We start from the raw sequence: 14664 nt of genomic DNA, 5'->3' as shown, positions 1-14664 counted from the left end.
AAAATGTGAGCCTATAATATCCATCTAGATAGTTATTCATGAGGATGGGACCATATCCACCTAGTAATACTTGATAAAATTTAGAGCTACAAATCACAATACCATTAAAAATGAAGGAACTAGCTCAATTTATGCATCTCAAAAGGATAAAATAGTGGACTAGATGAAACCGCGTTGGAAACATGGATTGACATGGAAACCAATTGTTTGTATGAATATCCATACTTTTTTTTTTAGAAGTCGATGAATCTGTCACCAATTTATTATCCAATTCTATTATTTTGTGACCAATTGTTGCAAGGCCATATCAATATCTGGTTTCAAATTCAATGTACAAAGAACTAACACATTATTATCATGGCGAATGCTCGAGATTTGAACCCATGTTGCACACCATTGTGTTGTTATAATCGGCATTCAAAGATTTTCAAGGCAGTTCACTTGTCAATCCATTCACATTGAGCTTAGCACATAGTCTTATGCCAGGTGTAATTGTGACTTCAAACTAACACTATATGAAACTCGTAAACCACAGACACATTGTTGCAACAAATGATATAGGTCGCTAGAGAATCCTCACTTTACCTCTTCAAAGTTTTACCTTCCCTTGTGAATGTTTTGTTACAGATTATTGCTTAGTGGTACTGGATGAATGGAGAACCACGTGAAAATGACATTGCAATAACAAAATGAAGGGCTTTCCTGCCTTGTATCAACTTGAAATATCATAGAGCTTCATCATTGAATTTGCTTGAGATATATGCGGTGATCACAAACCAGAAACGACGTTCTGCACTCGATGCTGGTCACCTATTTCATATGTTCATAATATACCAAGAAATAGGATAATTTCCCTATTTGACTATAATTTAACGTAGAATTGTCATATATCCAGATATCATAATTGAAATTCTAAACATAAGAAGAGAACTTGAACTATGAACAATTGAACGACAGTTTCAGAGCATGAACTTTCAAATGATGACAATTGGTTACAGTATGTGATGAAACAATCAATAGATGGAAAACTCATCGATATGACTTCACATGCAAACACTATAATCAAATCAAGCACGGAGGCAAGTTTTACTCTCAACATTTTTTTCATATTCTACAAATATTGTACAGTCAAAGATACAAAATATGCGGGAATTTTAGTATCTACACAACAATTTTAAAATTTTCAATGAGAATCCTCTTAGATAATAAGTCAAAACTCTTCTTAGCTGGCCATGTTATGAGCCTAGAAATGTGTGGATGTGTTGCGTGTGATATCTACAAGCTTTACATAAGCTTATAGCACTCACATGGATAGAGACACTGTCTCATGTATATATTCCTTAAGACACAACAAACTCTTAGTTTTTATCCTCTTTGCTTCTATTGCATACATAAGATGGACAAAATGCGTGACATTAAGACTTCCTGTCCATCAAGAGTGCAGACAATTAATACCAGTTGCCCAAAAACTCGACGATATCCACTAAAAGTAGCCAGCCTTGCAAGAGAAAAAAGGAAACACCTACTTCATCGACGCATCCTTTCTTGAAGATTCGATTTTCTCCAGAAGCTCCAAAGTTTCTGAATCGGGTTCAAAACCATCCTTCGACATTCGTTCGACAAAATTAACTGTTTTTTTTCCAGCATTAACATAAGCCTTTAGCAAGGCATTGTAAATCGACGTGCTCCTATAAGGACCCTCCGCAGTGAACGTTTCAAATGTGCGTTCAGCACTTTCAACATCACCCCTCTCTGCCAGATTTTCAATAACAAGAAGAAAGGATGCTAACCATGGCTTTGAATGATCAAAGCTTAAACTCTCTCTCGATAATCGGAGATATTCTAATGCTTTCTCCATGTGGTCCAATTTAAGATAGCCTTCGATAATATGCCTATATGTCACAGCATTTGGCCTCAATCTATCCTTCTGGATGCGCATAAGAAGCTCTTCAGCTGCTTTCATTTTCCCATGTCTAGCATAAACATTCATCATTGCATTGTATACTCTTGCTACTAACCCTCCTGTCTTCCTCTCAGCTCTAGTGGCGAGTTCTTCTGCTTCTTGGATTAAACCAAGCTTCCCAAGAGACTCGATCATCACACCATATGAGCGAGCAGAGAGGTTTGTAAAGCTCGACATTCGTTTCCAAAGCTTCTTAAGCTCTTGTTCTTTCCCCAAGTCAGCATAAACAGTGAGTAACAGATCATTTGCGAGATGGCGATCCGCAGGATTGATTTTCATCATTTCATCAGCCAACAACTGAGCTTCCTCAACCATCCCAGATGATGTATATGCTTTTATGACCAAAGAGTGAGTAAAACTATCAGCAACAACACCTGCATTAGTCATGGCAGCATAGAACCCCAATACCTTGTCTGTATGCCCTTGTTTATGAGACATACTCATAAGGATGTTATATGTCCTCGTATCAGGTACTATACTTCTAGCATTCATTTCACTTAGCAAATTCAAAGCTTTGTCGAACTCACGCTGATTACTGTATAATGCAAGGAATTGACTAAAAGGTAGCGCTGAAAGATGTTTTCCTGATGCTTTTAATTTCTCTAACATTCGCTCGGCTTCTGCAATCATACCCCTTGCAATATAACAAGACATCAATTGGTTGTATACTAGCTCGGTTGACCACTTGGATGGAACTTCTGCAAAACATTTTTCAACATCCTCTATCGATCCAGTCTGGCCAGTGAAATAGAGTCTATACATGTGGTCAAAATCATCCATCTCGAACAGATTCTCAGTTTTTACATAGTTTGCTAGCTGTAAAATCAATAGATGGAAATATTGCATTAAGAAACTAAGATAGCTTCGAAAAACTATATTACTCTTTATAAACGAGGAAGATAATACGAAGCATAAATTCTCATAAATCACGCATATTATACAAGGAAATAGCATCAGCCACTTAATATTAACACAATCCCTTCATTCCTGTATCATTAACACAAAGGGGAAAAAAATTGCAAAGTGCCTCTTTTATGACAACATAGAGTTATATTAGATGCAGGCACATGTATGAGGTTGAAGCACTGATTTATATTGTAGAAAGCAACCCCTTTATTCCCAGATCCCCAGGAAACCCATCCTAAACTGATTGATGAGAGATTTTTTATTTATAGATAATTGCCAGGTTTTAATTTGCCAGCATACAGACACATAAAAGCACATACATACACACATATGCACGAACATCTATAAATGCATAGTGCATATATGTGTACATAAACAGACGTGCATACATATGCATGCATAATATACATAGTGCATAGCACGCATATATGTATATTATAAAAATATATATTCATGGTATATATATATACATAGTTACCTGCAAAAACAATAAATCATATACATATAAGTTCTACATTATCTTCCCTTGCATACCTCTAGCGCCTGTTTGTACCTACGATGCCGCTTCAAATTCGTTAGAGCAACAATGATGGCATTCTTAGGGAAAGAATGGCCTTCTTCAGCCCATTGCTGGAGAATAGGTGTAACAGACTCATTGGGGCCAAGTCTGATAAGGAGTCGGCCGAGCCTTCCTGCCGCCATTGGCTTACTTTCAGTACTGGAATCAGCAGAATCACCTCGGAAACCTTCTGCGACAGAGGAGATTTCAGATGCCTGTGTCTCCTTCTCAAAAGGTTCATTCCATGAGAACTTATATTTTTCTGTGGGATCGCTAGTTGAAGCTATGGTGCTCCTTTCAGAAACGCTTGTACTGAAGCTCCGGTGTCTATTTCCTACCAGAACTGTTTTTCCTTCTCCGTCTTTAATGTCATCTTGGAAGTGGTCCTTCACTCTATTCAAACAGTAGAGCGCATTTCTTGCGGTAAGGCTGGATTCACAGGAGCTTCTCCATTGGAACAGAGAGTCTCCTGAGGACCTATTGGTGATTCTTCTGATGGAGAAGACCTTCCACATACTAGTCTAGTCTAGTTCTGTCTGTCTGTTTGTCTCTCTCTCTCTCAAAAGAGCATAACAGAGTATATATGTATCAGTATGTATACATACGGCGGCCAGCCTAGGTATGTCATAAACCCTCTGGAAATAGTTAACTATGGTTAGAATTTCTTCAAACCATGGTTAGAGTTTTCCTACAACCATAGTAAACAAATTAACCGAATGATAACACTTCTAGTGCTCGAGTGATAATATCGGATTGCTGCTTAACAATGTCAGATTGGATCCTGGTCTCATTAGGCTTTATGTCTTCTTAAATTCAAGACAGGATTGTCAATGTATTGAACTAACGATCCCCCGACTCCCCAATAGTTTGACATGAACTACGTAATTATTGTTTGAATGCCCTCTGTAGTTCCCTACATTATGTACCACGTATACACCTCACTTATGCATCATTAGGGACATAGAGAAATCAACTATTGCTCGAATACCTTAACAGGCATGCCCACATTGCGTTTAGCTATACTAATATAGTTCGTGATGAATTAATTTGTTGTGTGCATCGATCAACTACCTACCTTCTTCTTCAAAATTTAGGGATAAATGTTTTGAATACTGCCTAACAAGTAATTATATTAGCATGCTCAAGCAATCTTGTTCAAATATTCCCTTATTATCAAGTTGCTTTTATATTAAACTCATCACCCCCTGACACACACAATTCTTTTGAGTTGGTTGATTTATCTTCTCAACTTCCTCGCACCCTTTTCCATATTGGGTCACGCATTGAACCATGTGTTGAATCCCAACCAATTTAAGTAATGTTTGGTTGACTCTCTTTACGAGTTAGTCAAAACTTGTCCACTCCTTTCTCCTCTTCCTCTTTTCAATTATTTGTTTTGGAGTCTGGAATTGTATCTATATATTGAAATAATGACTTCATGAACTCTAATACTTTGCTATTGTTTGATCTATTTTCTTTTGAAGGAACAAGCTACCTTTGTAAACTAGTTACTATCATTGGTGCCTAACACGCAAACCTCATACAACTTCGATCTACTATCCACATATAACTTCAGCTTGTCTCTTAAACACACACACACATGTATGTATGTATCTATGTATGTATATATACTATTTAAATTTTACATAAAGAATGGAAGCAACCTTAGACATGCACACAACCACATGTTGTATAATTTGCACCAACAAAGAGCGTCTATTGTAAAATGCATCGTTTTTTTGTTGTCCCGATGGGTCATGTCTCCTGTTTGACACTTATTGTCCAAAATGAAGCATGTTCCATGTTCTTCTACATTTCATGCAAATTTGTTACCTTAGTCTCTGTTTATTAAATGTACATGCTTTTTTCATATCCACATGAACTCATCGAAATTTACGTATTCCATCATAAGTTATGTCTATGTGTATATTCATAACCAAATATCCTATAATCTATTTGATGTGCACCGATCACATTCACTTTCTCAATGGGACACGTTGATCTAGAGGATTTTGTTTTGTGCGCGTCAACTAATATGCAAGCATCACGATTAAGTAAATGAAAAGTGTGCGTGTGTGCATCTACAAACATTTGCCATTTTGTAGACAACACACAATCACCAATCGATGACCCAGTTAAAATCTCATATATGCATAATGCAACGATTAAATTCCCATTGAATCTGAGAATTTTAAAGTATTATTTCCTTTTCTTGTAATTTGCTTCTTACCAATGTTACATAGGGACTTTCTTACCGAAAACGGAATCTAGCCTTCTTTTACATTAATGTATCTCATTGAAGGTCAGGGTTTCTTGAGACCAACCATTTCAAGGTGTTCTTGTTGCTTCAACATCGACACTCATAACATTCTAGAAGGAATACTTGATATCTTAGACATGAATGGCAACATGACATCGGTTGAACATTTTGGAATATGATCACCTTGAAATTACAACAACACTCTCTTTGGCTTCACCACACTAAAATGTTATTCGTATATTCCTATAGGCGATATAAGCTAGTATGTTAGTGTATGTTTAAGTGACAAATAGTACCAACGTAACAACTTGGGTGGTGATACTAATGCAAATCTAGAGTCATCTATGGTTTTTTGAGATTGTCAAAAACATTGTTCTTTCTTATTGCATCCACATCAATCACACCTTGAAATTACAACAACACTCTCTTTGGATTCACCACACTAAAATGTTATTCATATATTCCTATAGGTGATATAAGCTAGTATGTTAGTGTATGTTTAGGTGACAAATAGTACCAATCCAACAACTTGGGTGGCGATACCAATGCAAATCTAGAGTCATCTATGGTTTATTGACATTGTCAGAAACATTGTTCTTTCCGATTGCATCCGCATCAATCACATGCCTCTAATGACAGAATTTTGATATGTAAACATAAATACTTTCGAGTTTGAAACACAACATACATTATCACCACCTGGTAGAGTCATATACAATTTTAGGAGCAATTATTAGGGTTGTGAAGAATGTTTGAATGCCAAGCATTGCATGCATCAATTGCTACATATGATTCCACTGCCGATAGACTCGGCCCCGGCACTCCGGCCCGCATTTGTTGGAAATTGAAGGGCAGATATAATAAATGGTATTTACAAATCTGGCCCCTCCCAGCTTCGATTGAAGAAAGGAGGGAGGACGCATTTTCTGCTCTCTTTCAAAAGAAGGTTTTAATTTTTATTTCTTTTTGGTTCTCTTTTATTTCTTTTGGAGGGAGAGACATCCTCTGATTTTCTGTTCTCATGGATCCTTCCACTGTAAACGAAGAATCGCGACGAAGCTCAGACATGTCCACGAAACCACCTCAAATCCACGACAGAGATCACGTTCGTCAGCTTCGTTCCACCTCTAATGCGATCTTCTTGCAGAAGCTCGAATTATCGCCTCCCATGACTTCTCCCCCAGGTAAGATCCATCGATTCTTGTGTTTCTTCTTGAATTGATCGATATATATTTCTGTTTGTGGATAAATGTATGAAATCAATTGTCTTCTTCGGTGCTCGTTTTGTGGGAAAATGGACGGAATTAGTTGGCTTCTTAGGTGCTCCTTCATGGTAAAAAGGCGCGAAATTTGTTGTTGCCTTGGAAAATGTATGTTTTTTTGGGTCTTCTTACGTGATTGTTTCTGAAAAATATACCGTTTTCATTACGTGCTTCATTAGATGCTTCATTAGGTGCTGGTTCGTGGAAAACCTGCAAAAGTAGTTGCCTTTGGGGCGAATCTGTTCCAAGTGCATACACTAGTTTCTCTAGAGATTGCTTTCTGATCAACAAAAAGGAACAAAATTTGTAACAGGTTAACTTTTTAAGATCAAAACAACGAGAGGAGTATATAGATTTCCTAGAGATCGATCATATGTTTTTCCCTGATTGTGTACCCGATGTTATTGAACATACAGGTCTCCATGGTTAGCCTCTGCATTCTCTTCACTGCATTACTCACTTCTCAGTTTGCTAGAGAATGCTTGCAGAAGTAAAATAAACAAAGTCTGTATCATATTTGACTTACTGAAATCAAGCCTGTAAGATCAGCATAATGTTTTGGAGTGCCAAATCCAGGGCCTAATGTAACTAGATCACTTGGATGATTTTTTTGTAATTATGCACCAGATGCGGTCAGAAATTAACTATTTGCATTTAGAATCTGGTTTCTCCATGCTGTCCCAAGTGGATTCTCTTTGTAATTTTGCTAGATTATCCTCTCAGGAGGAAAAGGAATGCAATGTTCTAACACCTTTCCTGTATCAGCAATTTTTTAATGCCTTCCCTATATCAGCAAAAGTAAAAGAAAATTGTAAAATACAGATTCAAGAAAAGTCTCCAAACTATTGACTGAAGGGGTTTCATACCCAGCAACACCAAGGTGGAACAGTGAACGGCCATTCTTGACAGGTCAACTTTTCTGTCAGGTAATTATTTTGCACTGATGGACGGCTATTGGTGCTCTCCTTTCCATTCAACTTATAATAGCATGCCTAACCTAGGAAATTTCTGCACATGAAAGATGAAAGAGAGCAGAATGAATCAACACAGAAAAAAAGGACCGTTATCAGAGAGCCTCTGGTGAATATTTGTGTTTTATTTGAGACATTGTGATTTCTCATGTCCCCTATATTTCTACACAACATATTGGTGTTGAGACTTTATTCTCTTGTTTGCAGTATGGACGAGCTTAACAAAGCGATAGGCATTTTTGGCCCATCAGTTCAGGTTGTAAACAGTTAAATATTTATTTCCCTGCTAAAAAGTTTAGCATTAGCCTTCTAATCTATATACAATGATGCCGCCTTTAAAGTGCGGTCAGCATGTTTGTATAACTGCTGACGATATTAAAAGTGGTTTGACTTTTGTTGATTATAGGAGCTTCTCCTTATCGATGACTTGTTGTTTTCAATGGTGGGCATAGAAGGCAAATATATTTCAGTAAAGAGGGGAAACTTGAAGGAAACATCATTAAGTTTTCACATTGATCCATCAATGGATTTATCCCTTCAGGCAAGTGCAACTTATTATCATATCAGGGGCTTGTAAGATGAAACTTTGGAGGCTGATCTTTGACAGTTTTGGTGAAGGAACTAGCTAAGAGGATCTTGCCGCTGTGCGAAAACTATATAGTTGTCAGCCAGTTTGTAGAGTCACGTTCACATTTCAAACATGGTTTGGTGAACCATGCATTTGCTGCTGCACTGAGGGCTATTCTACAGGTTGGAGGTTAACTTTGAAAAGTCTAGAAAGAGAGATGCAAATTTATTAACTATATTCATTTATAGGCCAGAATGCCATATACACTGAACAGGAGTTTGAGCCTATTAGATCGAGTCTCTATTCATTTTTTTAACTGCTAAATTGTGCATTTAGACCATGTTACATATAGGAATAGTCTCAAGCATATAATAGGCAGCCTATCAAACTTTGTACAATCTTTCAGATATTGACCAAATGCAGGACACAACCTTTATTCTTTTCGTGCATCAATGGTCTATCTTAGTCAGATGATCGCGATTCACCACTATGCACTATGGGTTTCACTCAGTGTGGAGAAATAAGGTGCACATGCTTTGTATTATATGAAGTTTACTTAATCTAATGTTATTGAGTACTTGTAATAGTCTTCGCAAGCATTCTCCGCCTTGTACAATCTATATAAATATGAGGCCTTGTCCCCAATAATAACACAGTACATTTGCAACAAATGAAATATTTGGTGCTTGCTGATTCTTCACTTAGAGTTATTGCTATCCTGGTTCACTTGCATTAGGTGTATTTACAGGCCATTTTGAGTTTGACCCGAAACTAGATACCCAGCGGTGGAATCTTTCTTCTTTTTAATATACTCAAATAATGATAGAGCATCTGTTTAAACCCTTCTTGACAGGATTATCATGCATTGGTCGCACAACTAGAGCATCAGTTTCGACTTGGTCGACTTTCTCTTCAGGGGCTATGGTTCTTCTGCCAGGTAAAATCTGAATTCGTGAGGGATTGTTGCTGATTAACTTTCATGGATACAGTTCCAACTTTTGTTATCTTTTGGTGTAGCCAATGATGAGTGCAATGCAAGCTCTAACAACTGTTGTCCACAAAGCAACTGGGGGGAATTTTTCTGGGGCTGCATTGTTAAACTTGTTAGAAAATCAGGTGATCTCCACTTAAATGCTTCATCAGAGTTAAACAAGTTCATCTATTTGACTCACAAAGCTGTAGTCACGAGTCTGTAGAAAATTACGTTCTTATCGTGTAACACATGTAGGCTGCGGCCATAGCAGGTGATAATGCTGCAAGGTCGTTGCTACAGAAACTCTCTCAGTATGCCAGTGCTCCATATTTGGGGATACTTGAACGGTATTTGCAGGAACATTCAATTTGTCGAAAAACCATTTGTAGTTTGTTCTCTAAAAATACCACTAAGAAGTTTTAATGGTTATGAAGATGGGTATATGAAGGAGCAATTGATGATCCATATGGGGAATTTTTCATCGATGAGAACAAATCACTTCAGAAGGTGAGTTGTGTGACACTCTTCATTATATCTGTCTTTTCAGCTGAATGTATGTGTCCACATTGCATGTCCATCAGGAGAGCTTAAGTCAAGACTATAATGCAACATATTGGCAAAAGCGGTACAGCCTGAAACACGAGTTGCCAGGGTTTCTTTTAAGTGCAGCTGAGACTATTCTTACAACTGGAAAGTACTTGAATGCAATGAGGGAGTGTGGTCATAGTGTACAGGTACAATCACTTGGTGACGACTACATAGATACAAAATTCTCGCAATGATGAAATGAGAATATATATTTTTGGTTGAATCACCCATAATAAAGCTGTATCTACATCAGTGCCTCATATTTTGTGTCAGCTGGATCTCATAATTGGTTCTCTTCTGTATGCAGATTCCTTTCCCAGATGAGGCCAAACAATCAAACACTGGGACCCGCTATTATCTTGAGAGAATCAATGTTGCATACAATTTTGCCAGTGCAGAGCTTCTAAATTTGATTATACAAAAGGTGAGATAAACTATTGACTACCAATCCTGACGTCCTTCACTGATGCTCATTGTGCATTGACATCTGTATTTCATTTGTCTACCAGTTTGATCTTATGGGCCGGCTCCGTTCTGTAAAACACTATTTTCTGGTAGATCAGGTATATGTTTTGCGTCAAATCGCATTTATCTGAGAGGTGCAAAAGTGGTTTCCAGGGCATCTTAAGGAATTTCAATAGATTCTGGGCACTTGTTTCTCATTTGTGGGCTTCTCATAACATAGGGGGACTTTCTTGTTCACTTCATGGATATTGCAAAGGATGAGCTAGCAAAAAGGCCATCAACAATATCTGTTGAGAAGTTACAGGTTAGATGAGATCTTGTTAGTCCGAGTGAAGTTGTCTGCTTCTGACAATATGCAATTTCTTTTTGTTAATATGAAATAATTATTTTCCATATTCTTATTTGCAGTCCCTACTTGACCTTGCATTGCGTACTTCAGTTACTGCATCAGATCCTTATTATGAAGATTTGTTTTGCAATGTGGTATGCATATTTGTCAACAATTTATAGTGCTTTAGAGATTAGGTATCTCAATGTGGAAGCTAGAGTCTGTGTGATTCCAAGCAGTCTTGCAACTGTGCTTAAATTTGTAAACTGAGAACTTTTTATTTTACACAAAGTTTCTTTGGCAGTATTTACATACTGTACTTAATGCGTAGGAGGAGGTTCCACTGCTTAAACATATTGAAAATCTGAAGACTGGAGCTGATGGCATTTCAGATATATTGTGGGTTGAAAAATTTGGAGATTCAGGGGCTTCAGATCCTACTATCAGCCAGTTGTCATCGGGTGTTATAACAGGCCTAGATACATTTACGCTGAACTATAAGGTTCATATATCCTGTTTGCTTCTTGCTTAGGATGATACTTTCCGTCCAATAGACTGAATTTCAATTTGGAAGGTAAACAGGTACAGTGGCCTTTATCACTTGTTATATCAAGGAAAGCACTAATGAAGTATCAGCTTATATTCAGACTTCTATTCCATTGTAAGCATATAGAACGGCAACTCTGTGGCACTTGGCAAGTGCATAAGGTATCATTTTATGTTTTTATACATTATGTAGGTGTTGCATTTAGTTTGTGAAAAAACTCAAGAGATTACTTTATTGGGTTGCTTCTCTGGCACAGGCAACACGTGGGCTACAGTTTATTGGGACATCAATGCCACAATCCTATGTTCTTTGCCAACGGATGCTACATTTCACCCAAACATTTGAACATTACCTGACATTCGAGGTGATGAATGTTAAAAATGTCAGGGTTAATTCCGTTGTTCATACATTTTTTTAAGAACTGCTAGATTCCTGAATACACTGCTATTTATCCACCATTATTCTGTTGATACAAAACTTTCTCCAAAGGTATGAAATCTTTTTAGGGTAACCACATAGTGCAATATCTATGTTGATTCTTAACACTAGCAGTATGCACCAGCAAACCAAACAAAAATTTCCTGCTTGTTTTTTGTAATCCTCACCTTGTCCCAATTGCTCATTTTAAGCATGTCTCAGCAGTATGAAATATCCATTTAAAGGAACACGTAGTGCATTATTCATATTAATTCCTAACCCGACTTTATCCACCAAAGAACAATGAAAAATAACCTGGTTTTGCCCATGTTGTTTCATAACCGTCACCTAGAAAAACATAGCACTGACTGCTTATTTTAAGGATGCCTCATGCATCTATCTCTGAAACTGACTGTTTTTCTTAACAAACCGTATCTGGGGAATATATTGTGGATTTTGCAAATTCTCATGTTGAGTCTCACAGGAATGCCAGTTTTGTGACATATCCTTGGACTACTGAATCTTTCAAGATAAATATTAGATTATGTGCGTGCTTACTTTTTATTAGAGAATTCAACTTGTGAATGAGGTTAACTAATCTGGCGGCTGCAGTGAAGCATGGTATCAGATCCAGGACGCAGATTTGACGTGCATGCTCATCTGAGATCAGAAACAATTACACATATCACAATGTGAATTATGTGGAGAGAATGTGTGTGGACAACTGTTGTTTGGAGGAGTTTTGAACGTGAATGAGAACTATGTGAGGGATTGGTGAAAAGTTGAAAAATAAGAACAGAAATAGAGCCGTTTAAAAAAAGAACTTGGTTTTTTCTGGAATGCTTAGAGTTTAATATAATGCTTTGGTCTGCCGAGCAAAGTAAAACATTTGTAAATTTTCTGATAGTAGCTGGTTGTTAATAACAGGTAATTGAGCCCAACTGGCATGTAATGTATGGAAAATTGCAGTCACTTAAAAGCATTGATGAGGTCTGAGATGGTATTTAATAAATCTTTGTTTTGCCATAAATGGAATTGTTATACAATATCAAAAGATTTGTTTTCTTGTCCAGGTTATAGCACAGCATGATTTTTTCTTGGATAAATGCCTCAAAGAATGTCTCTTGCTTTGGCTTAGTATTCTTAGGGTGAGTGGATAGCTTGTGGAGTTTCATCTACGCTCATAATTATACTGGACTACCATTAGATGTTCTGGATGAGAGACTAATTAATATGTACGTGCAGAAAATAGAGAAGCTGAAATCGATCTGTCTGCAATATGCAACTGCAACACAGTGGTTGATACCTTCTATGTTCACACCGGATATCAACACGTATGATCAGATGGATGCACAGAAATCAGCGAAGGCTATAAAAGCTTCAAGAAGCCGACAAGGACGGGATCAAGCTACAAGGGTGTTTAATCCATCGGATGAGGCCACCTTCCGAACTACTTTGGGGTCTAGCCAGAACTGAAATCACCAATTATGCTCTTCTTTGAATGAAAAATTTCATTTTTTTTAATGTTGCTTTACCTTTTCTTGTAGGAAAATTGAAGAGGAGTTTGACAAGGAGCTGAACAAGTTAGTGCTTCTCCTGACAAACGGTTCACAAACCGATCCTTATCTAGCTAATTTAGCTCATGGACTCCAAGGTGGCAGGCAAGAGATATGATATACCATATAACTATTCTTGGAAAGTTCTTGTTCACTTGTTGAACCTAGATTCGGAGCTATACAGAAACGTTGAGTTGTTAGAGGCAAGCTAACCTGTTCCCCACTATACTATCTGAGCTTATCAAACCACTCATATATGGAGATATCTCAACATTCTAGCGCAGATAATCTCCTCGATTCTAGTTTCGTAGGTACCAATATTGCAGTTGATTGTGTCATAACTTTGTAACCTAAGTGATTAGTATGATGGAATAAAGATAACTGACTGAGCTTCAGGATAGTTATGATGTTTCAATGAACTGCGATGGGACTTGTCGGCAAGTTCTATAATCACATCTAACCATTCATCAACGACTATTTGGATGACTATGCTGCAAATATGTTAGGTACAAGAATTAAAGGTATGTATAACTTTAGGTTGATCAGATTTACAAAATACAGCATTTGCTGTTGATTTTGTGAAGTTGTACAGCAATACTTCAATGGATAATGACATACTTCCTCCACATGGAAAGACTACAGGCAATGGCTTGGTAGAAACTACTACTGTCAAAATTTACATGGATGATGCATTTGTCATTTCTCGTGACATCGACTGAAAGAATAAGAAATTGATGTTTTCTGTTATGTGAAATGCCTTGAATCAGTTAATAAAGTCGGTAAAATTGTTCATGGAATTTTGCCTGTGATTTTTTGGCATTATGCAAAATAAACATGCATGCTTGCTTGGTAACAGTGAGATGCTTAGTATAAATAAGCATACATTATTATCTTTTAATGATTTAGAAGTAGCTATTGTTCCTACTATTCCCGTGTACAGAAATGCCAGTTATTTCAACTTGATTCTCTTTTGGGGGAGTGATTCTATGATCAAGTTTTGGCATTTGGCATTGTCATGTTCATCAGCCTTTATTTAATATATCTTCTTTGTGGATTTTCATCATCTACCCTCTTCTCATCAACAGTGCATATAATATGGTTTTTCTGCAATGGCAATTTAGTAATAACAAATCTTTGTTTGGCATTTGGCATTGTCATGTTCATCAGCCTTTATTTAATATATCTTCTTTGTGGATTTTTATGATCTATCCCCTTCTCATCAACCATGCATATAATATGGTTTTTCTGCAAAGGCAATTTTCATATCCTTAGGTTGGACTAAAACTGCTACTAATAACAAA

General features: G+C 37.1%; 2 protein-coding genes across 2 annotated transcripts; one reads left to right on the top strand and one right to left on the bottom strand.

Annotated features, from left to right (window-relative positions):
• Positions 1-1397: 1397 nt before the first annotated feature.
• On the bottom strand, positions 1398-3983 carry LOC147853447 (pentatricopeptide repeat-containing protein At1g07590, mitochondrial-like). Its single transcript, XM_087332691.1, has 2 exons — positions 3404-3983; positions 1398-2779 (listed from the first exon to the last, which is right to left on the bottom strand). The coding sequence occupies exons 1-2, from the start codon at positions 3941-3943 to the stop codon at positions 1523-1525; spliced, it is 1797 nt and encodes a 598-aa protein (XP_087188817.1). The 5' UTR covers positions 3944-3983; the 3' UTR covers positions 1398-1522.
• Positions 3984-6661: 2678 nt separating this feature from the next.
• LOC147853446 (Spc97 / Spc98 family of spindle pole body (SBP) component) lies at positions 6662-14160 on the top strand. Its single transcript, XM_087332690.1, has 22 exons — positions 6662-6872; positions 7773-7876; positions 7972-8030; positions 8129-8177; positions 8328-8462; positions 8540-8671; positions 9343-9426; positions 9507-9605; positions 9718-9809; positions 9897-9969; positions 10044-10196; positions 10358-10474; positions 10560-10613; positions 10736-10819; positions 10924-10998; positions 11175-11345; positions 11426-11551; positions 11647-11754; positions 12735-12797; positions 12881-12955; positions 13053-13267; positions 13355-14160. Exons 1-22 carry the CDS (start codon positions 6710-6712, stop codon positions 13479-13481), a joined length of 2358 nt encoding a protein of 785 aa, XP_087188816.1. The 5' UTR covers positions 6662-6709; the 3' UTR covers positions 13482-14160.
• The last annotated feature ends 504 nt before the right edge of the window (positions 14161-14664 follow it).

The sequence above is a fragment of the Azolla caroliniana genome, unplaced genomic scaffold (assembly GCF_043228905.1).
Source record: "Azolla caroliniana isolate FFs.n. ecotype wild unplaced genomic scaffold, voAzoCaro1.0.p SCAF_16, whole genome shotgun sequence".
NCBI classification, from domain to species: domain Eukaryota; kingdom Viridiplantae; phylum Streptophyta; class Polypodiopsida; order Salviniales; family Salviniaceae; genus Azolla; species Azolla caroliniana.
The sequence above is the reverse complement of the archived record's forward strand: the minus strand, read 5'-3'. Positions and strand labels throughout refer to the sequence as shown.

Excerpts from the sequence above, each read along its gene's own strand:
- LOC147853447 (XM_087332691.1), bottom strand. The coding sequence starts at position 3,943 with ATGTGGAAGGTCTTCTCCATCAGAAGAATCACCAATAGGTCCTCAGGA. Across the intron at positions 2,780-3,403 it reads GGTACAAACAGGCGCTAGAG|CTAGCAAACTATGTAAAAAC; the intron begins GTATGCAAGGGA and ends TTGATTTTACAG.
- LOC147853446 (XM_087332690.1), top strand. The coding sequence starts at position 6,710 with ATGGATCCTTCCACTGTAAACGAAGAATCGCGACGAAGCTCAGACATG. Across the intron at positions 10,475-10,559 it reads TAAATTTGATTATACAAAAG|TTTGATCTTATGGGCCGGCT; the intron begins GTGAGATAAACT and ends TTTGTCTACCAG. Across the intron at positions 11,346-11,425 it reads CATTTACGCTGAACTATAAG|GTACAGTGGCCTTTATCACT; the intron begins GTTCATATATCC and ends GAAGGTAAACAG.